Here is a 22,526-nt window from a genome sequence, read left to right on the forward strand (position 1 = left end):
TTTTCCTTTTGAGAGCTTCTCCTGCGTGCACTGCGGAAACGGTTAGTTTCGCTGAAATAATGCATGAGAGAATTGTTCCCATTTAAAAGTTCTATAAAAAGTCTGCGACAGTATATGTCTATATTTTAAGATAAGGTTCACCGGTGAGCTGCGTGACCTGAATGAAAATACTCGATCGAGGTCTCGTATCCATACGAATTCACTTTCAAAACGAATATTTTATACTAATTAAAATGAATACCGGCTCGGTACTCCACGAACTTTCGGCCCGGTAGGAGTAAAAATAGTATTTGCAACATGGGAAAAAGTAGGACATCTCATCCCGCGTGTTTGCCAAGGCAATTTTACAAGCGGGAGGAAATGTCCTACTTTTCTCCCTTGGTGCACAATGTACTATAAATTCCGTAATGTATATATATATCCAAGCCATAATGGCACATGCGGATTCGCAGTTTGTTGACACAATGAGCAAGGTAATTGCTACAAAACAAAGAGTATAGCGGTTCTATCTTAATTTATTTATATTTACAAATTATAAACCTTATTTTAAATATGTAATATAAATTAATTTATTTTCTCCATGCACGGCCTTCCGCCATCGCAGTAAATTTTATCCCAAAACTCGATACGAGCGCGTTCAGAATATTGTTCAACTCGCATTTCCTCGTCTAAGATCATGAAGTCCTTTGTATTTGTATTATAGCGCTTCCATTTCACACTGGAGCTATCTGGTGTTGGATTCCTTAAATAAAAAATATTTATTTCTAAGTTTTTTTTTATTGCTTAGATGGGTGGAAGAGCTCACAGCCCACCTGGTGTTAAGTGGTCACTGGAGCCCATAGACATCCACAACGTAAATGCGCCACCCACCTTGAGATATAAGCTCTAAGGTCTCAAGTAACTAGTCAGGTCATAAGTATTGTCACACAGTAAAAACTTTTCTTTTAGAATGCTGGCCACAAAAAAGGTTATTGAATTCGAATTTCGAATTGTTCATGAAAATAAAAATGTATACTTTTAGAATTTTACTCATTTTCAAATATGGAGTGGACGCTTAAAGAAGACCGTGTTGCGGTTATTGCGTTGCATCGTTGCGGTTACGCGCCAATTCAAATTTTTATCATACTGAAAAATTTGAATATAACCAAAAGATTCGTTTATCGTACCATCAAACGATACAATGAAGACTCTAGTGTAGATGACAGGTCAAGAAGTGGTCGCCCTCGGTCTGTTAGAACTCCAGCAGTGATAAAAGCTGTGAAGGCGCGAATTCAAAGAAATCCCAAACGTAAGCAGAAACTGTTGGCCCTTCAGATGGGGGGTTAAGCAGAACCACGGTGAAAAGGGTGTTAAATGAAGACTTAGGGCTTCGGGCATATCGAAGAAAAACAGGACATCGTTTGAATGCTCGTCTAATGGACCTGAGACTGAAGAGATGCCGCGCTTTGTTGAAGCGGTACGCGGGAAAAAAATATCGGGAAATTCTTTTTTCGGATGAAAAAATTTTTAGCCTCATCCCAATTTGGAGTCACTCAAGACATCCTTGATTAAGGCAGCCGCCGATATTGACATGGACCTCGTTCGTGCTGCGATAACGACTGGCCGCGCAGATTGAAGGCCTTATACAAAATCACGGAGGTCATTTTGAATAAACTTTAGTGTCATAAGAATCTATGTTTTGTTAAGTTCATTTTGGTATATGAATGGTTACATAATGAATAAACTTGTTTCAATTATTTTACATTAAACATGTGACAGAATTTATGACCTGACTAGGTATAGTTACAACAGCTGCCCCACCCTTCAAACCGAAACGCATTACTGCTTCACGGCAGAAATAGGCAGAGTGGTGGTACCACCCGCGCGGACTCACAAGAGGTCCTACCACCAGTAATTACGCAAATTATAGTTTTGCGGATTTCATTTTTATTACACGATGTTATTATTCCTTCACCGTGGAAGTAAATCGTGAACATTTGTTGAGTACGTATTTCATTAGAAAAAATTGGTACCCGCCTGAGATTCGAACACCGTTGCATCGCTCAGCACGAATGCACCGAACGTCTTATCCGTATTAAGTCGTATTAAGTTAAGTGCTAGATAAAACAACAAACTCTCAAAATCAACGGAATAATGTTGATCTTGAAACCGAAACACGTCCGATTTCAATACTCAATATAGTAAAATAAGACTGGACTCTACACATTTTGAAGAAAGAAAAAAAAATTTTTTTTTTCATCTATCGTCTTTTCTCCAAAGCTGAAATCGCTGTTCTTATAACAAAACATAACTTAAAACCATATGAAAAACCCTACAAACAATTTACTCCACCTTAAAACAATGAATGAATAAAATTAACTGGTGAGGGAAAAACCACTTCATTATGCAAACGCTTTAGTAAATAAAGGCCTCTTAACTATTGGGACATTCGCCGCTGCGTTTTTCCTTAAGGAAAATAACTCATATTACCTATTTATCTTTAGTTATTGCGAGCCGTAGTGAATCAGACTGGGAAATAATTCTAGCTTTATAATTCATGTGTCATATTCTACTGTGATAATAAAATGATGATTATTGAGTATAATGGTCATGTGGGCAAACAGTAATGCTTTTTCTAAACGAACGAAAAACTAATAATTTCATATTTACATTTGTTGCTTGGTGAATAGATAAACTTTACTATTGAAATTTTACGTTTTTCGTGAGTGGTAGATGCGAAATTAACTAAAGAGTACTTAATTTTGAGGAAATGTTTTTGTGAAAGGTATTGGATTTTCGGGATCTGGATGACTTGGGTTTCTTTTCGTAATTTCAAGGACAAATCTCACAAAATTCAATTTCAAGATACGAGATTGATGTCTCAAATGTATAACGACTGTCCCATCTATCAAACCCCGGGCACTTTGCGCAAGAAAATGTGCAGCACGGTGGTACCAAGCTACGCTAGTATAGTATTTGCTAGTTAATCAAGCTACGCAATTATGTACTTAGCTATTCTAGCGCTGTTCATAGAACCAATGTAGACTACTAAATGCAAGCGAGACAGAGCTTAGCGATATGGCAATTAGACGAGGAGCAAGTCTAATTAATACCTCCATTTTGAAGTAAAACACAGCTTTGCTCACTTGTACAAAACGCGATCGTGCGAAAAAATCAGAAGACGTAAATGTAACTAATAGTTTTGGTATACGGAAATGTCTAGTTTCTCCGTCCGGTAATAGCCTTTTAAAGCGACTAGTAATTAGGTGAGAAAAAAAAATCTAAGTTTAATCCATTATGACTATCTATCTTTTAGCTTACAGATTTGGGCCTCCCTCAAACCTCGCCACAATAACCAGTCCTGCCAAGGCTGCAACCAGTGGCTTCCTGCGACCTTCAACAGGGCGATAAACCTTGTAAGAGGCTTACACACGCTACGTCTTCCGATAGGCGATTGACAATCGGGAGCTTTTCGGCCCCAGGGGACATCTGTTCTACGACCAATGTACCCTAACCATTATGAGTAATTGAAGCAAAATCATCTCCGAAGATAACTGGATTTACATAGTACTGTAAAGAAAGTCGCCTGTTCACTCACCTGGTTTTAACGAAGTCAGTCAAAAGTTTCGTTACATGATCAATAGCACGTTTTGAATTCTGATTTGTTGTGTACAGATCTTTGTTAAAGCCGTTGTAGTAAATATAGAAGAGGTCATCGGCATGGGCAGCTCCTTTCATACTCTGTAGTCCTAAATCAATTTTAACAGCATTCAGCTCAGTATCATACTCAAATCTATACATGTAAATAGGAGCACCAGTGGAACTATAGAGATGCGCAAATCTGTGAATGTTGTACGCGAAATGAAGGTCCGTTTGCAAATTAACAATAGCCTCTGCTGTTTCATTTGAGATTTCTTTGTTACCGAAGTAGTATTTTTTAATTCTCGCACCAAATTCTTCGAGTTTTCGCTGTGATACTACTTTAGCTATTTCTCTGGGTACGAGATAGGAAGGTTGTGGGTTCATTATTTCTTTTTTATCTAACATATCTTTTATCAACAAAAGACCTTCGGCAGACATATGACCAATCATCAAGGGCACCTTATTCACTTTACCAGATATTAAAATGTCCAATGGATTTTTTGTTAAAAATGCTTCAACATTTTGGAATTTCTTTTCTATAACTGGAACGAAATAAACCGGAAGCCCCCGTATCTTTTCATCAGATGTTTGTGTCATGAAAGTCATGTTTGCTAATGAAATAGCTGGCACACTTCTCAAAAATTCAAGCAACTCATTTGTATCCTTTGTATCTTTTCCTAAAACTTTCCCTACTCGGAATGCTCTCTCTTTCGCACCATCAGCAATTGCCCATTCTTGTAAGCACACACCACTTTGAGCTATTGCCCCATGGAACAAATCTTTCGACATGGGGGACAGTAAGTGGTGTGTGACAGCGCCAGAACCAGAACTCTCGCCGAGTATGGTAATCTTATTAGGATCACCTCCGAATTTCGCTATGTTATCTTTAATCCATCGCAGTGCGGCAACTTGATCTTTAATACCGGCATTCCCGGGGACTTCTGGTATGTCGAGACTAAGGAACCCTAATACTTCTAGTCTGTAATTCAGTGTAACTAGAATGACGTCATGCTGTATGAGGAATTCTGGGCCGAAAGCAAAATCAGTGTTTCCCGAACCATACATAAAACTTCCGCCATGAATGTTGACCATCACTGGTATTTTGGCATTCTGTTGTATTGACTTTGAGTAGATATTCAAAAATAAGCAGTCTTCACTTCCTTCAACCAATTTGGAAACCGACAAATCGTACTGAGGGCACACGGGTCCGTGCTCACTAGCGTCACGTATTCCATCCCAAGGCAATGGAGGTAAAGGTGCCTATAAAACAATTTAAGTTTTTGTAGTACTTTTACAAATTAGATAGCTAATATCTGTAATTTTCCATAACAGTAAAATCCAAATATTACAGTAACATAAACGATTCACGATTTTTGTTGTAATAGTAAAAAATAATAATCAAATTTACCGTGTAAATTTAATAAATCACTATATAAGAGTCGACTATTATCAAAGCCGGCAATCTGACTTTTGGACAATGATTGGTAAATCAGAAAAACGAATTATTGACTTTGTATTCCATTGGCAGTCACAAAACTCTTCGGAACGACATCTTAGATAAATAACAGGTTGACTATGAACCCTTATTTAATGCTGGTTTTGAACCGTATTCTTTGAAGGAGACGATTATATTCAAATCAATCTGTATTGACATATCAATAATTTTTTTTTGTCCAAATGCACAGATTGCCACCTTTGATAATACACGACTCATAATTCCTAAATAGATGAAGAGTATCAGAACAAAAACCACCATCACATTTTCCTTTTTTTTTAGTGATGACAACTAGTGATTGTTTACATACATGCTATAAAAGTATCTTATACAAAATCATTCAGCCTAATTCTATATTAAAATCCTACTTGAATAAACATAAACTAAATCTGAAATTTTAATTATGACAGTTTTTTTTACCTTGAACCTCAACTTTCCAATAGGTGGTTGGGCATATGGAATTCCTTTGAAACTATAATATGGAGTACCATCAGGTAGATTTTTTATTGTGCCCTTCAACTGTCCTTGACTTACTGTTATTATTGGATCTTTCTGAAATAAAAGACAAAGAAAAGTTCAACGACATTAATCAGTTACACAGAGAAACTTTAATGTGAGTTAAATAATTTATATTATAATGATTTTATTACCTTAATCATAGATCTGCAGCAGGAGGCTTCTAATAAAATAACTGTCAGATAAAACACCAATTTCAAGAACTGTGTGAAAAACAAAGTCAATTTAGATAAAAATGAATTATTATGCATTAGCTCTTTCTAATCAGGAACTTATGTTTTTTAACCCATCATCTGGAATTTCAATGCATCTCATTATCCATGAGAAATTTCGAGTGTAATGGAGTAATGACTATTCTACAAAACTATTTAAAATCTAGACTAAATCTGACTAATAATACTTTTTCTCAAAAATACACCAATAAAAATTTTCAATTTGAATCGTGCATCAAGCTAGAAATTTAAGGCCTAGATTACCTCAAAATTGGTATTTGTTCATTCTGACATTTAAATTCAAGCATGGTTTATGAAACTTAATCAATATTATGATGATTAGTTTAAGTGGTTTGAAATATTTAGTGAGTATTATAATTTCTGCTTGTTTTATTAACTTAGACTCTGCCTAAGTCAAGTGAGGAGCATACAAATTCTTATTAGTAGTGGATGCCTGTATTTTTTGAAGTTGAAGATTTAATTTTGAGTGTCCAATTACATCAACAAAATTTTATGACTGCAGGATTTCATTAAATGGGTAACTTAATCGGAGATGTTTATATTATCATAAAGTAATATTTAAATGAGCCATTCAGATCAACACAAATAGAAGTAGTCCATTTTTTGATAAACCCTAAATATAAGTGTAAAAACACTTAGTATGGTCATGAATGTGTATAGTTACAAAAACTTTACGAAATAATAAAAGTTTACATAAATATAAAATATAACTCATCGTTTTTGGCAACTGAATAATAAATAATATTACAATAATTATATTAAAGAATGATTATTTCATAGATCATTTTGATTAAATATAAACGTTAATGTGATAAATTTCGATAATTATATTTGAATGTACAAACAGGCTCTGAATGATAACAGTGAATATCTTAACTTGAGAATGATGAGTTCCTAAATACAGCAAATGAAGAAGACATCATTAATATTGCTGAAGAATTAATCACAAATAATATTAAATTACAACAGAAAAAAGGTGATAAAAATAACTAATATAAATTTTTCAAGATAAAAAACTTTAAGCTGAAACACTGATATTAGATTCGTTACATTTTAATACAATAAATAAAAAATATTTGTTTATTACTTAATTATTCTAATATTAATTTGTTCATTATTTTTTATTAATTGAACATTTCTGAGAATAACTTTTAGCTACTGTTTCTTATTATAATGTCAGAAATTTTTAGATGAATTACACATTCTTTAAATTTTATTAGAACTTATATTACAACGGGAATTTCAAAAATTTTTTTAAAAATACAAAACATCAACGTATTCACTTACCATTTTCGCTTATTTGAATAAGTAAATGGTACATATGGTAGATAGCGATGCTTCAATGGAAGCAGAAGTTGTAATGGAATTTTTACTAGCGGAGAAAACATTTTATAGAGTTGTAGTCACAATATATTTGCCAATTTTCCTGGTCAGATTCGTAGAAGACTGCGGAAGCGGTGTTTTGTGTTTGTTATTTACGTTTTCTTTTTTTTTTAAGCGATTTTATGACCTGGTAACTGAGACCTTTGTCATATCTTATTTTAATTTATATTCTTATTTTTATTAAAAATGATAATATGGAGTAAAATAAAATGAAATGAAGATGATTAATTTAAGATATTAATCAACTGGGATGAAATCAAATGAAATGAGATGTTAAGGGATAAAATAAAATCTCAGTAAAATGGTGGTCATTTACTGAAATTTTTTCAGTGGACTTTTTGGAGGATCCCGAGAAATTACGTCCAGCGGCTTTGTTTCATTTTCCCACATTTGTTCACTTTCACAGATATTAAACAATTAATAAACCACCGGTATTACACATTTAAGCCTGAAGAAACACTAAATAGACAAAAAAAAACAAATCACACAACTTCAGTCCTCGCGTTCCCACGTAAACGACTTTTTGGCGGGAACGCGAGAAGTGAAGTTGCATGATTTGTTTTATTTTGTCTAAAGTGTTTCTTCAGGTTTAAATGCCTAATAACGGTGGTTTATCAACTTTTTAGTATCTGTGAAAGTGCACAAATGTGGGAAAATGAAACAAAGCCACTGGACGTAATTTCTCGGGATCCTCCAAAAAGTCCACTAAAAAAATCTCAGTAAATGACCACCATTTTACTGAGATTATATTTTATCCCATATCATCTCATTTCATTTGATTTCATCCCAGTTGATTAACATCTTAAATTAATCATCTTCATTTCATTTCATTTTACTTCATATTATCAGTTTTCATAAAAATAAGAATATAAATTAAAATAAGATATGACTTAAAGGTCTCAGTTACCAGGTCATAAAATCGCTTATTGATTAAATATCCCTGAGGTTACTTTAAAGGTCTATGTTAAATATAGATGTAGTTGATATTTCCAAATAACATGGTTTTACATTTATATCGTTCTGTTTAATTTTTCATTCACTATGGGTAGTCTACAACCTCGTAAGCATTGTAGTTTGCGTTTATTTCAAATATTTCGACAAATGTCGCGGAATTTATTAAGGATTTTTTTAATGTCTGGCACTGCTGGCTGAACGAGATCACGGCCCACCTGGTGTTAAGTGGTTACCGGAGCTTGTAAACATTAATAACGTCACCTATCTTAAAACATGAGTTCTATATCCCAGTTTCTTAAAACGACTTCACGACAGAAATACCTAGTAAGTACCCTACGTAATGTATCAGTTGTAAAAAAATACTTGAAACATGTTGAATGTTTCTGCTCCTTGACAATCATATTTTGTCCACTAAAAAAAATAGAATTTTAGGAAGATAAAACGTATAATTTTAAATGCGATATTGATTAACCCACAGACAGCCCACTGAGTTTTTCGCCGGATCTCCTCAGTGGGTCACGTTTCCGATCCGGTGGGAGATTCTGCGAAGCACTGTTCTTGTTAGGGTTAGTGTTAGCAACGTCGTCAGGCTTAAGCTCGTGAGCTCACCTACTTGTTAGATTACGCTCACGTAGCCTCTCAAGGCTAATCTATCAGCTTAGGTAGGAAAATTAGGTAAGTGCAGTATTATTTTATACGAACCTATTGAAAACACTGTATTTGAATTAATGTTTGTGAGCTGTAATACCCTCCTTAGGCTAACTTTTTTTTTTTTTTTTTTTTTCCTACCTAAGCTGATAGCCTTGAGAGGCTATGTCAGCGTAACCCTAACTTTAGTAGGTGAGCTCACGGGGCTCAAACCTGACGATGTTGCTAACACGAACCCTAGCAAGAGTCGTGCTTCGCAGAATCTACCACCGGATCGGAAACGCGACCCACTGAGAAGATCCGGCGAGAAACTCAGTGGGCTGTGTCTGAGAGTTAATTTACTCGTCGAGCCCTTCGACGCAAGCGTCGGGTTCGACGAGAACGGTGACCGGTGCTTGAAGTACCTAAAAGCACCGTTAGTGGATCGGGAGGATCCGAGATGACGTGTTTTGGGCGACGTCGACTGCTTTCCATTCTGTCCGCAGGATCGGGAATGTAGTTACCGGCGGCCACGATGAGAGGGTTCTCGTGTCGTGCCGCTTTATCGAAGTGGCGCATGGACGCCGACTGCAGATACTTACTGATGGACTCTAAGTCCAGGTCGTCATGGAGGTCGACGTTCCTGACGAACCACGGGGCTCCGACGGCTATCCTGCAAAAACGGGATTGAATTATTTGGAGGGATTTTAAGTGTATGCGGGCCGCGTGAGCGAACACTACACTTGCATAGGTCATGACGGGGCGTATGCAAGTTTTGTAGAGTAGGCTACCTGCTATTAGGTAGGGAAAAAACTTGATATAGGTACATTTGTGTGTCAATAAACGTTGTCAAGGAAAATTGTACGTTATGGAAATTACATAATTCAAATTATTGCGCTGTTCTATTGTTGTAGATCCAATAGTTTCAATAGCAGTAAAGAATTTCTAATATTTCTTGATTCTGTTCATACAAAACTTGATAATGGAATGTAAAGCATAATACATCTATCTATAGGTATATACCTAGTCTTGCCATAAATACCGAGACAAAGGAAAAAAAATTAAATTGCAAATAACATTTAGGTATTACTTTTACAGTGTGTTAGTTTAATACATAAGTATAAAACAATTAAAAGTATAAAAAGCTTATTCGAAGTGGTCTCCGTTGGCTGAAACACAGTCCTTTAAACGTTGAGGCCAGTTATCAATAGAATTTGAAGTCGTCGTGGCCTAACAGATAAGACGTGCGGTGCGTTCGTGTTGAGCGATGCACCGGTGTTCGAATCTCAGGCGGGTACTATTTTTTCTAATGAAATACGTACTAAACAAATGTTCACGATTGATTTCCACGGTGAAGGAATAACATCGTGTAATAAAAATCAAACCCGCAAAATTATAATTTGCGTAATTACTGGTGGTAGGACCTCTTGTGAGCTCGCGCGGTTGGGTACCACCACCCTGCCTATTTTCTGCCGTGAAGCAATAATGCGTTTCGGTTTGAAGGGTGGGGCAGCCGTTGTAACTTACTTGAGACCTTAGAACTTATATCTCAAGGTGGGTGGCGCATTTACGCTGTGGATGTCTATGGGCTCCAGTAACCACTAACACCAGGTGGGCTGTCAGCTCGTCCACCCATCTAAGCAATAAAAAAAAGTAGCACGCACTCTTTCCATGGGAAAATTTTTACTGCCAATCGTACGGATTGTTTTAGGGACTCCAAATTATCATGGCATTTAGAGCAAGCCTTACTCGAATGAATACCTCATACTTTGTCTCAGAGTAAGTTTTTATCTTTCTCGTGAGTTAGTGTGTTAAAAGCTCGAAAATTTGTTTTTGTTGTTTGGTTGACAATTATTATTCTCATGCGACAAATTAAGAGACACTTTTTCTAACCTCAAAATGGTGCCGTTTTCTCTTTAGATTCAATATATTCGACTAACAGCTCAAGGAATTAGGTACTAAGTTTTTTTGGCACTATGCAACTAATATCTATTTTTTTTTTTGCTTAGACGGGTGGTCGAGCTCACACCCCGCTAGCTGTTATGCGGTTACCGGAACCCACAATAACCACAACTTTAATACCGTCACCCATCTTAAGATATTAGGTCTAATTCTCAGTTTTATGACCTTTTAACCTTCAAACTAAAACGCATTACCTACTGCTTCGTTGTAGATAAAGATAGGGTATTGTTACGTAGCTGTAAGGGCTCATAAGACGCCTCACTACTAGATTAGGAAATGTTTTTTTTTTTATTGCGTAGAAGTCAATCATGAAAATTGGAGCCATCAAACCCTTCAAACTGTAAAGCATAACTGCTCTATTAACTCGCACCAGATGGGATTCGTGTCTATGTTTGTGGGCTCACAACTCGTCCTACTATCATTAAGACAGCGGAACACAACCTCAGCCAGCTATGATTACAAAAAGGTTTGATCAGTCAAAACTTTGGTACTTCCTACCTCCCTTAATTAGAATATTGTTCTAACTATATAATACCCGCGCCACAGTTAATGAAATAGTAGTAGTATGAGTAGTGTCTACATTGTAGACCTTGAATCCTGTTGTAGACTCTACAACAGGATTTAAGGTAAGGATTCCTTTTTTTGTGTCATAAAACATATACTTTATACAGTTTTGAATTATGCAATACTAAAATAAATATCTAAATTTATAAAAAAATACACTATGTTTTACAATCCATTTCCTTCGAAATAGATTCTCTTCTATTGACGTTACATTTGTTCAATCGCCACTAGATAGCGCTAGCTGTACAATAAAGAGTTTGATCATAACGTAACAAACTGCGCTGATTCTATTCGAATTTTATACGACCTTTATATTTGGTTTATTGAATTTATAATTCTCGAAACTATTCTTATTATTTTAGAATCAACAAAATACCCTATTGCGAGTTTTACAGCAAAAATCCAGGGACGATTTCGGGTCGAGATACGAAATCAGAAATTCACCAATGGAAATGGTTTATTTTGTCTACCTGTGTGCTTATCAGGACACCCACTTCACTCACCTTTAGTGCAAATAAGGATTAGCCTGATTATCAATTTTATTACAGGCAGGAATTATTTTTAGAATGTCCATTACGGTTGATAGCGTGAAAGTGGAACAATTGTGCAAATATTACGCGATTTTTTTCTGTTTGATTATTTGTTTTATTCGTTTATTTTATGTGTTTATTTTTCGTTTAAATTTTTTGCACGTGCGGTTTTCGCGCAACAAAACGCCCGCATGTTATTTGTTGCGTAGGCGCACGAAAACGTAGCCAAGTGCTACGCGATATAACCAAGCGATAACAACCATGTTACCACATACATACCTATTAATAATTATTATTTATTTTAGTGCCACTGAACCGTAAAATAAATAATATAATTATGAATATTATTGATCAATTTATAATATTATTGAACATTTGTTCAATTAAATATTTTTCAGAAAGTCATCCTTTAAATAAAAGCTATAAATGACGTAAATTAGATTTATAATGCACGCCATGTTGTTTTTCGTTTAATACTTTCCAGTTAGTACGTATATATTAATCAAAAATAATTTAAGTAATTCAAAATTCATTTTCATAGTTCTGAATAACTGTTTTATCTTGGTTCATTACGTATTCATTAAATAAGCATATTAATATGCGAGCACACGTTGTAACTAGTTAAATTACATTACAATATTTTTAAAGTAAATTGATATTTAATTAGATATTTAACGGATCGTAGCTGTCAGCGTATGTGTGCTAGTAATCAACCAGTACGTCAACTAACATTCTTCTAGCTTCGATAGGCATCAAAAACTTTGCTGGTTTAGCGTAAAACTTATGATTCTTTATATTTAATGATATTTTTTTTATAATTATTTTTTTAAGTATGGCAATTGCCTTATTGCGACGTCATTGTTGCTAATGTCAATCAAGCTTAAGAAAATCTACAAATATTGAATACTAAAAGATATCATAATTACGATGAAACAAAAGAAAGGAGGTGAACTAAAGGCTGAGTAAAATGGTGGTGAAACACTCAATTGACAAAATAAAAGAACTCACACAACTTCGCTCCTCGTGTTCCCGCCAAAAAGTCGTCTGCTAGGCCTCTCCTTTACAAATATTATATTATACCTATATCACCTATATAGTCTATGTCTGTGCACGCATGAAATTTACAAATTCCGTTTTTTAAATATAATGTTACATATTTCGAATGAGTAAGACATTTTACAGTAGTAAAATAGTTTAATTGTGAATTTAAATTTTATTAGCTCCTGCTAACTGAAGACTTCGATCAACAATAAGAGTTTAAAGAAATTTTATATATAATAAAAAAAAGTCCGTCTTTAATCATCAATTCACAACTTCTCCGCAGCTGATTGAGATTTTTATTGCTTCACCAAGAATAACTTTATACAAATAACCATAATTACCGTGTTCCATTGCTTGTGTGTTCAGTTCAGTGACCTCACGCATAAGCAGATGAGTTTTATACCTAAATATATTCATTTAGTTTTAATGGCTATTGTATCTTTATTAAAGTCAATTCTTCCAATGGCTGCATGAATATTTCAATGTAAATAGAACAGAAAAGAGGTTCGCACATTGAAAATAAGTATACGACTACACATTTTAAGAATATACCGACAATAAAGTACCCAGTAATATGTGTAAAATGTTTAGAAAGTTCTAATTAATTCGGAAAAGATATGAAGCGTAAATGAAATATAAAGTGGTGAACATACATGTTTCTTTTTTTTGGTCAGGAGGCAATCGCCGGACTTGCGCCTTCCACTGGGGATGGCGGGCGGAACATGTCGGAGTCGAACCGACTAAAACCTCCTGTCGCTCAACAACTAACGTTCAAACCTCGCATGAGACAGAACTCATGAAAAGGCAAAGAGGGGAAAGTGAAGCGTTTATTGCGGAGCACATCTCTCCCATCACCCTCCCCCTCTCGGTCGGCAGGCTATTCGAAACCCGCCTAGATGGCGCCGGTTAGAGTGAGTTATCCTACGAAATACCCCGCTGGGTTAGAACCAGCGTGGGTCGAGGATAGCCAGCCTTCCATCACCCGGATGCTCTTGCGTAAAACGCGTACAGAGCAGCTCGTACGTCGTCTTCTTAGGCCCCCCTCGCCGGTCCCCAGACCGACATGTGAGGTGGACCCGAAATACTTAGAGGGCCAAGGCAGACATACATGTAGCATACCTATATTGAGTTCATACTTTCATCTTCTCCATCTTTAGCTGTCTCCTTAAACTGCTCACTTATTATGTACACACGCATCAAACTAAAGATTTTTATACTGTCAGTAAGCAATCAGACTCTAAATAAATAGTCTTGGCTTCTGTTAAAATTGGAAATAGCATTCTATTTGACGTTATCGCCTGCTCGGATCTAAGGATTTGTTTGTGTTTTAATTAGTCGTTGCCAATCGCTATTTTGTTTATTGCTCCAAAAAATTCCATCTGAAGGGCTTATATTGAATTTGGTGTAAAATCGTATAAAGTATAATAAAAAACGGTCAAATGGGAATTACGAGAACCAACAATGAGACTTTGTTCAAAATGAATCGAATCATTCTAAGCATATGCGTAGACTAGGACAATCATTCCGATTTTCTAGGGAACGAGATAGATGTGCCCGAGATAGATGTGCCTTCCTTAAACCACGCTGATATAGGGATGTCAATTATTATTCTATTTTAAAAACACAGTCACAACCTACGAAATTTATTTATAAAAAATGGGAAACTTGTTTTAATTTACTCAATAGTAAGTAAGTAGATTGTTAAGTTCGGTAAAATAAATGAATGTTCATTACAGGGAATAAAATGACAAAATTCAAAACAACTTCGTATGATTGGAAAATTATGGAATTGTGACTTCTCATGTGAACAATGCTTGGGCACATTATTTCATTATTCATGAAATGTACCATATAATATAACTAAATCGAGTCAACAGTAAGTTAGCTAGAAACTTCGTAACAGAAATACATTTGCATAATACAAGTGTTTCTTTTAAAATAAACAAAGAAAATTAATCAAAATTGTACATAAGCTATTTCGTAGCAAACTTACTATGGCTGAACTGGTTCGCTATTATTAATAAATAAATAAAATCGTTAACAATGATATTATGTGCCTAAAACTAAATCTGTCTCCCGAGTCGTCTTAAAAGCAATTAGTTCGTTGAAATGACAATGTTGCAAATATATTCATAATATGAAAACGATATCGGAGCAACGCATCTGTTCCTACATAAATATTCACACGGTTTTATCGATATATAAATATTTGTATTTATTGTAATTATTGCACCCGCCATACTTACACCAAAAATATTTTATATTAATCCATTCTTTGGCGTGATTTTGTTTACATTTCGTTTTTATATTAAACGCTATTTCTATATTAAAACCGTAATAAAATATATTTTCGTATAACCAGTCAATGTGGCTTATAGATAAATTGAAGTGCCATGTGTTTTATTAGTATTTTTGTTTTGGGAAACCAGTACTCCGTTCATGTTACAATATTTGTTCTTGCGTGTCTTGAATAATTGCAATCCCGATACTGCAGGATAGCCGTCGGAGCACCATGGTTCCTGAGGAGCGTGGATCTCCACGATGACCTGGAGCTCGACTCTTTCAGTAAGTATCTACAGTCGGCGTCGTTGCGCCACTTCGAGAAGGCGGCACGACATGAGAATCCTCTTGTCGTGGCCGCTGGAAACTACATACCCGATCCTGTAGACCGAATGGTAAACCGTCGACGTCGCCCAAAGCACGTCATTACGGATCCTCCCGATCCATTAACGGTGCTTTTAGGCACCACAAGCACCGGTCACTGTCTTCATCGAACCCGTCGCTTGCGACGAAGGGCTCGACGAGCGAATTAACCCATAGACACAGCCCACTGAGTTTCTTGCCAGATCTTCTCAGTGGGTCACGTTTCCGATCCGGTAGTAGATTCTGCGAAGCACTGCTCTTGCTATGGCCAGTGTTAGCAATACTCCGGTTTGAGCCCCGTGAGCTCACCTACACACGTTAGGGTGAAGCTGAAATAGCCTCTCAAGGCTATCAGCATAGGTAGGAAAAAAAAGAATAATTGTCGATTTAAAAGCAAGAAAACGATTTAAAAGCAAGAAGGAAGATATTTTATTCCGGAAATCTAAACTTAGAACACATCTAGTTGCTAAATAAATTTGAAGAAACTTCGAGTTAACTGGAAATAATTTATGAAGTGGATAATATTCTCACAAGAAAAAGCGTTCTTTAAACATGACGTACTCTATAGTGAAAATTTACAATCACTTAAAATACTTTGTTACGATCTAGGACCGATTAGAATTATTTGATTCCAAAGACAAATTTCTCCTTTTGGTCAATAGCTAGGATGTGCACACGATGGGTGTCTTTATGGATATGTTTGTATAAGAATTCTTAATCGATGTTTTTTTAAATAAAATGTATGTAACATAAATGGCATGTATAGTCGCTTATGAGCTATAATATCATAATATTGTTGCAGTTTATAAACAACAGTAAAATATGTATAGTGAAGCAATTGATTGAATTGAACTGATTGAAAGACTTGAAATACGAAAAAACAATATGAGTAATGACTTGTGAACTAAACTGAAGCACTGAACTGTTTATTGAACACGGCCACGTAAATATTTTAAAATTAAAACTGAACTTTACAGAATTTATCGGCAGCGAAAGCCAATAGTCACAATGGCGACCGTTTAGTTCTCTATAAAGAGTTGCTCCGTCATTATTTACAACCCTTCCGGATAAGCCCTTGACAACAAAGCTTTTTAACATTTTAAAACGCAGTCCCACAATGGATGATGTATTGAATTTTTTTCACCAAACGAGGATTAGATCGAAACTTGGCTGTGTAAATGTTTTAATATTTAAAAGATTAGCGTCATGTTATTGCTTTGAAGTGTAAGTAAATATTTTTTTGGTTTAAAAGTGACAATAAATTCAAAACAAATATTAATTATTTATTTGAGGTAAAATTAATTCGATTCACACTTTCATGCAAATGTTTGATTATGGTCATGTCAAACTGAATTTAAATAAAATTTCTTTTAAATTATAAGGTTTTTAACAATATTTTGTTACAAATCGCCTTTATATAAGTGGGTTGGCTGAGATATTAAGTTATTTCCATCTCATTTATCCAATAGATCAACTTATTCGTAGAACCTGATGTGCCTATCTTATCAATAAATTCCGATAGCATCTTAATACCCAAATCCCTAAATTATTTGAAATAGTATAGAGTACTGTATTTATATTTATTATTTGTTTATATCGATAATTGAAACATCGAAAACAATAATTAATAGTTTAAAAATCAGTACAGATAATCCCGAAATAAGCAAATAATTATTTGAACACGAGCTACGGGTTAAGTCCGCAGAATTATGCTCGGTGGCGAGCGGGATGTTTTGGACCAGTTTGGGGCGCGCTCATAGCTCTTAAAGGGTTACAGATAGTAGTGACGCGACATACAGATCTATCGATAGAAATAGAATTAGTTACATAAGGTTGTTTAAAAAAATGTGCAAATTTTAGAATAGTTTGTCATGATCATTGTTATTAGGTATATAATAAAAGCATTTTTGTATAAATCTTACACAGAAAACCTATATCTGCCATGTTCAATGCCATATATTGGTAAAAATTCTTTACAACAACAATTACAACAAGAATTTATAGTAAAATGATATATTATATCTTTAGTATAATTGACCTGAATAGAGACCGGAATGTGTACATTATATGCATTGGCATAAAATTGATGCGCAAAAGTACACGCATCCATTAATGAAACCACTTGAACTATGGACACTTACATATTGAAATTTTACTTCCATAATATAGATACAAATAAAAGTAGTATGATGTAATTTGTGAAAAAGTTATGATTTATAAATATTCGAGTTAAAATTATCGATATTTTTTTTTATTGACAGCACAACCGTATAGAACACGCGTGCACACATCATAACGCATTCATGGTCTCTCAAGCGTGGTGACTGCAAAGTAACTAAACAGCCCTTCGGCTCTACCCTACATTTTATTTATTATTTTAAACGAGCATGGCTATAATTTTGAGATTTACTCGCTGGGGTATAATATGGCAAGCCGTCGAGTTTTATAAAGTACCTGTTAAATAAAAAATCTATACCTACATAATGAAAAATCTATCTATATTGCTTGATGAGTTACAACATCACTAGAATATTAAGTTAGTTGCCTGCCTTAAGTTAGTTGCACGATAATTTCCCTTTTTTTGGTTTAATTTACTTCAGCAGAGTAGTAGGCATCTTAAAAATTACGATCGTGACTATGATCATAATACTATATTGCTAACAGGCTAATGCTAAATATAGTGTTAAAAAAAAAGCATGCATAAGTAGAAAGCTATATTAAAATATCCTGATCCTGGCCAGGATTATCATGTAATTACCTGTACTACGTAATAAGTTATATTATATTGTTATATTATATTGTCATTAAGTCTGCCGCTAATCGGGTGTTTTGAATTCCGTAAGAAAATTATATTAAGCTTATGAAAGATATGTAGATATACAGATAATAATTTTTATGGTAGGCAGCGGCATGGCTCTGCCCCTGGCATTGCTGACGTCCATGAGCGACGGTGACCACTTACCATCAGGTGGGCCGTATGCTCGTCTGCCTACAAAGGCAATAAAAAAAAAGTTTTTCTTTTTGGTCATCGCGAGTCGTAGGCAATAAAAAAAATATTATGGTACGATAGTAAAACAGATAGGTAGATGGTGGTTAACGCAATATTCGAATGTCGATAAAGAACGCGCTAAACGTCCGTGACCACGAAAACTGGAAAGTATTCCAAGCGTCGGAAACAAGACAATGAAAAAAATAAATACGATATTGAACCATCAAAGTTGTTTTAATTGTATTAAAAACATGTCAAAAAACTTTTTAGCGATGGAGGTTAGTACCGCCGTAAAAAAAAATTGTGCAATCTAATCCACTAGGATTAGATTCGATTGCACAATTTTCGCTTGAAAGGTCGTATAGCCGGTATGTAATAAGATCTAATAGTAATCAATTTTAACCCGGCGAGCATGAGGCAGGGTATCTCATACCCTGGTAAAATTTTAAAGTTGTGTATTTTATAAAATTTTCGTCTGACAACACTAGCGCGCTCAGTAGCTGGAGGCAGGAGCGTGCGGGAGGGGATAGTGGCGTGATCGCAGTGTGGCACGGGACACCGGCGAGATATTCGTGTGCAAACCTGTTTCGGGTATGTTATACCCTGCCTCATTGTTGACGTATTTTTTTTATGTAATTTTTCCGATTATTAATTTCAACTGTTTTATTGGTATTTTTATGTTATCCATTGTTCTTTTTTTATGATTTACTGTATCGGTTGTCTTTCGTTCCTTTAGTTGAGTTTTTTTTTATTATTTTCAGTTTTTGATCAAAATGGATATTGAAAGACAAGAAGAGCGAATCCGTGCCATGTTAGAGGAGGAGCTAAGTGATTATTCTGATGAATCCAGTTCAGAAGATGAAACCGATCACTGTAGTGAGCACGAAGTGAATTATGACACAGAAGAAGAGCGGATAGATTCAGTTGATGTTCCATCCAACTCCAGGCAGGAAGAAGCAAATGCAATAATAGCAAACGAATCAGATAGTGACCCCGATGACGATTTACCATTGTCTCTCGTCAGGCAGAGAGCTTCAGCTTCTCGACAAGTGAGTGGCCCTTTTTATACGTCAAAAGACGGTACCAAGTGGTATAAAAATTGTCAACGTCCAAACGTAAGGCTTCGTTCCGAAAACATCGTAACAGAGCAAGCTCAAGTAAAAAATATTGCAAGGGATGCTTCTACAGAGTATGAATGCTGGAATATTTTTGTCACTTCAGATATGCTACAAGAAATTTTGACCCACACTAATTCGTCAATTCGCCATAGACAAACCAAAACTGCTGCTGAAAATTCGAGTGCTGAAACTTCTTTCTACATGCAAGAAACCACATTATGTGAATTGAAAGCATTAATTGCATTATTGTACTTAGCTGGCCTTATCAAATCTAATCGACAGAGTTTGAAAGATCTTTGGCGAACCGATGGAACTGGCGTTGATATATTTCGCACCACAATGTCACTCCAGAGATTTCAGTTTCTGCAAAATAATATTCGTTTTGATGACAAATCTACGAGAGATGAGCGTAAACAAACTGATAATATGGCTGCCTTCAGAAGCATTTTTGACCAGTTTGTTCAATGCTGTCAGAATGCGTACTCCCCAAGTGAGTTTCTGACTATCGATGAGATGCTACTATCATTTAGAGGTCGATGCCTGTTTCGTGTCTACATTCCAAATAAACCAGCCAAGTACGGTATAAAAATTTTGGCTCTAGTCGATGCAAAAAACTTTTATGTCGTGAATTTGGAAGTGTACGCAGGAAAACAACCGTCGGGACCATATGCAGTTAGTAATAGACCCTTTGAAGTAGTGGAGAGACTCATTCAACCAGTTGCACGATCACATCGCAACGTGACATTCGATAATTGGTTCACCGGATATGAGCTAATGCTGCATCTACTAAATGAGTATCGACTCACGTCGGTTGGAACTGTACGAAAAAACAAGAGACAGATTCCCGAATCTTTCATTAGAACTGACAGACAACCTAACAGTTCAGTCTTTGGGTTTCAAAAAGATATTACACTCGTTTCCTATGCGCCAAAGAAGAACAAGGTGGTTGTTGTTATGTCCACCATGCATCATGATAACTCAATAGATGAATCTACAGGAGAGAAACAAAAACCTGAAATGATAACATTCTATAATTCGACCAAAGCTGGCGTTGATGTGGTTGATGAGTTGTGTGCCAATTACAACGTTTCTCGCAACAGTAAACGATGGCCTATGACTTTATTCTATGGTGTCTTGAACATGGCAGCTATAAATGCTTGCATTATTTATCGAGCAAATAAAAACGTTACGATCAAGAGAACAGAATTCATTCGTAGTTTGGGCTTATCAATGATTTACGAACATCTGCATTCAAGAAATAAAAAGAAAAATATTCCCACCTACCTCCGCCAGCGAATCGAGAAACAGCTAGGTGAACCATCACCAAGACATGTGAATGTACCTGGGCGATATGTCAGATGCCAGGATTGTCCATACAAGAAGGATAGAAAAACCAAGCATTCCTGCAATGCTTGTGCCAAGCCCATATGTATGGAGCACGCAAAATTTCTTTGCGAAAATTGTGCTGAACTCGACAGTAGTCTTTGATCATATTTTTAGTTTAAAAAAATAATTATATGTTTTATAATGAAAAGAATCTCATTATCTTTCAGTATTAGGTTGATTTATATTCCAAAGAATAATATTTTTGTTAAATTGTTGATTTTTGTAAACCTCTAAATGTTTGTTGCTAAAATTACTGTGTTTAAGAAAAAGATTAATAAATAATAATAATTTCATAATTAAAAACTTCTTTCATTGAATGCCATTAAATAAACCATTATTTTACAAAATAAGATCAACATAATTGAGTAAATAATAATAAGAACAATATTATAGTACAACAAAATATGGGTATGTCATACCCTGCCACATTCTTGATGTAACTTTTTTTCACCTCATGCTCGCCGGGTTAAGGTAGGTAGCACAATATTCGAATTACCGTTCGTCAATCACAAAAACTGTTATGTATTCGAAAATACGAAAAGAATGTCAATAAAAACGCGAAATCAAACCGAAAAAGTAGTTTTAGTTCTAATAATTATGGTCTCAACTTCATATTTCTAGGTAGTTGACTGCTGGACGGATGGACTTTGATAACCGCTTAACACTAAATATCTCGGGAGCTGGTTCGCCCATTTCTGCAATAGGTAAAAAATACAAATATCATCTAAAATTACGTGAATTATAATTTCTTGTATATTTCTTTCCTGCATTATAAAGTCCTTAGTGATAACATGTAGGGTACGTATTTGTCTTTTTTTTATTTTTTATTGCCTAGATGGTTGGATGAGCTCACAGCCCACCTGTTGTTAAGTGGTTGCTGGAGCCCATAGACATCTACAACGTAAATGCGCCACCCACCTTGAGATATAAGTTGTAAGGTCTCAGTATAGTTACAACGGCTGCCCCACCCTTCAAACCGAAACGCATTACTGCTTCACGGCAGAAACAGGCAGGCCGGTGGTACCTACCCGCGCGGACTCACAAGAGGTCCTACCACCATTAAAGTGTCTACTTGCTTAATTCTATCTATAATTGCTATATCGAATATGGGCATACTGTGGTACGGTACATTGGGTACCGTATACCCTCTATTATCGTTCACAAACCTATACATTTCAGTAGTGATTTCAAAGCAATTTCTAATGCTTCGAATTTCTAGGCAATGAAAAAATGTGTGATTTTCTTTTGTATTATTTCCAAGCATAACCCTTTAAATGTTGTCTGCGTGACGCAATTTATCAACGTTCTACAAGAAATCGTCGTTGGGCCGTGTCGGTCACATGTGGCGTGAAAACGTCGCTGTGTGTTCAATTGTGTTTATCAACTGATCGAAAACGCAGACCCTATACCTACATAGTTAAATCTATAGTATGTAAAAATGTTTTCACAGTTGAACATTTCCCC

At 35.5% G+C, this 22,526-nt stretch overlaps 2 protein-coding genes across 2 annotated transcripts; one reads left to right on the forward strand and one right to left on the reverse strand.

The window, feature by feature from the left end:
- Positions 1-499: 499 nt before the first annotated feature.
- On the reverse strand, positions 500-7,784 carry LOC101742685 (carboxylic ester hydrolase). Its single transcript, XM_004927104.5, has 5 exons — positions 7,153-7,784; positions 5,767-5,835; positions 5,537-5,668; positions 3,578-4,881; positions 500-742 (listed from the first exon to the last, which is right to left on the reverse strand). Exons 1-5 carry the CDS (start codon positions 7,153-7,155, stop codon positions 565-567), a joined length of 1,686 nt encoding a protein of 561 aa, XP_004927161.1. The 5' UTR covers positions 7,156-7,784; the 3' UTR covers positions 500-564.
- Positions 7,785-19,014: 11,230 nt separating this feature from the next.
- LOC119630267 (uncharacterized) lies at positions 19,015-21,365 on the forward strand. Its single transcript, XM_038019073.2, has 2 exons — positions 19,015-19,149; positions 19,320-21,365. Exon 2 carries the CDS (start codon positions 19,332-19,334, stop codon positions 21,162-21,164), a length of 1,833 nt encoding a protein of 610 aa, XP_037875001.1. The 5' UTR covers positions 19,015-19,149; positions 19,320-19,331; the 3' UTR covers positions 21,165-21,365.
- Positions 21,366-22,526: the final 1,161 nt, after the last annotated feature.

The sequence above is a fragment of the Bombyx mori genome, chromosome 22 (assembly GCF_030269925.1).
Source record: "Bombyx mori chromosome 22, ASM3026992v2".
Lineage (NCBI taxonomy): Eukaryota > Metazoa > Arthropoda > Insecta > Lepidoptera > Bombycidae > Bombyx > Bombyx mori.

Excerpts from the sequence above, each read along its gene's own strand:
- LOC119630267 (XM_038019073.2), top strand. The coding sequence starts at position 19,332 with ATGGATATTGAAAGACAAGAAGAGCGAATCCGTGCCATGTTAGAGGAG.
- LOC101742685 (XM_004927104.5), bottom strand. Across the intron at positions 5,669-5,766 it reads GCTGCAGATCTATGATTAAG|AAAGATCCAATAATAACAGT; the intron begins GTAATAAAATCA and ends CTTTTATTTCAG. Across the intron at positions 743-3,577 it reads ACTGACTTCGTTAAAACCAG|GAATCCAACACCAGATAGCT; the intron begins GTGAGTGAACAG and ends TTTTTATTTAAG.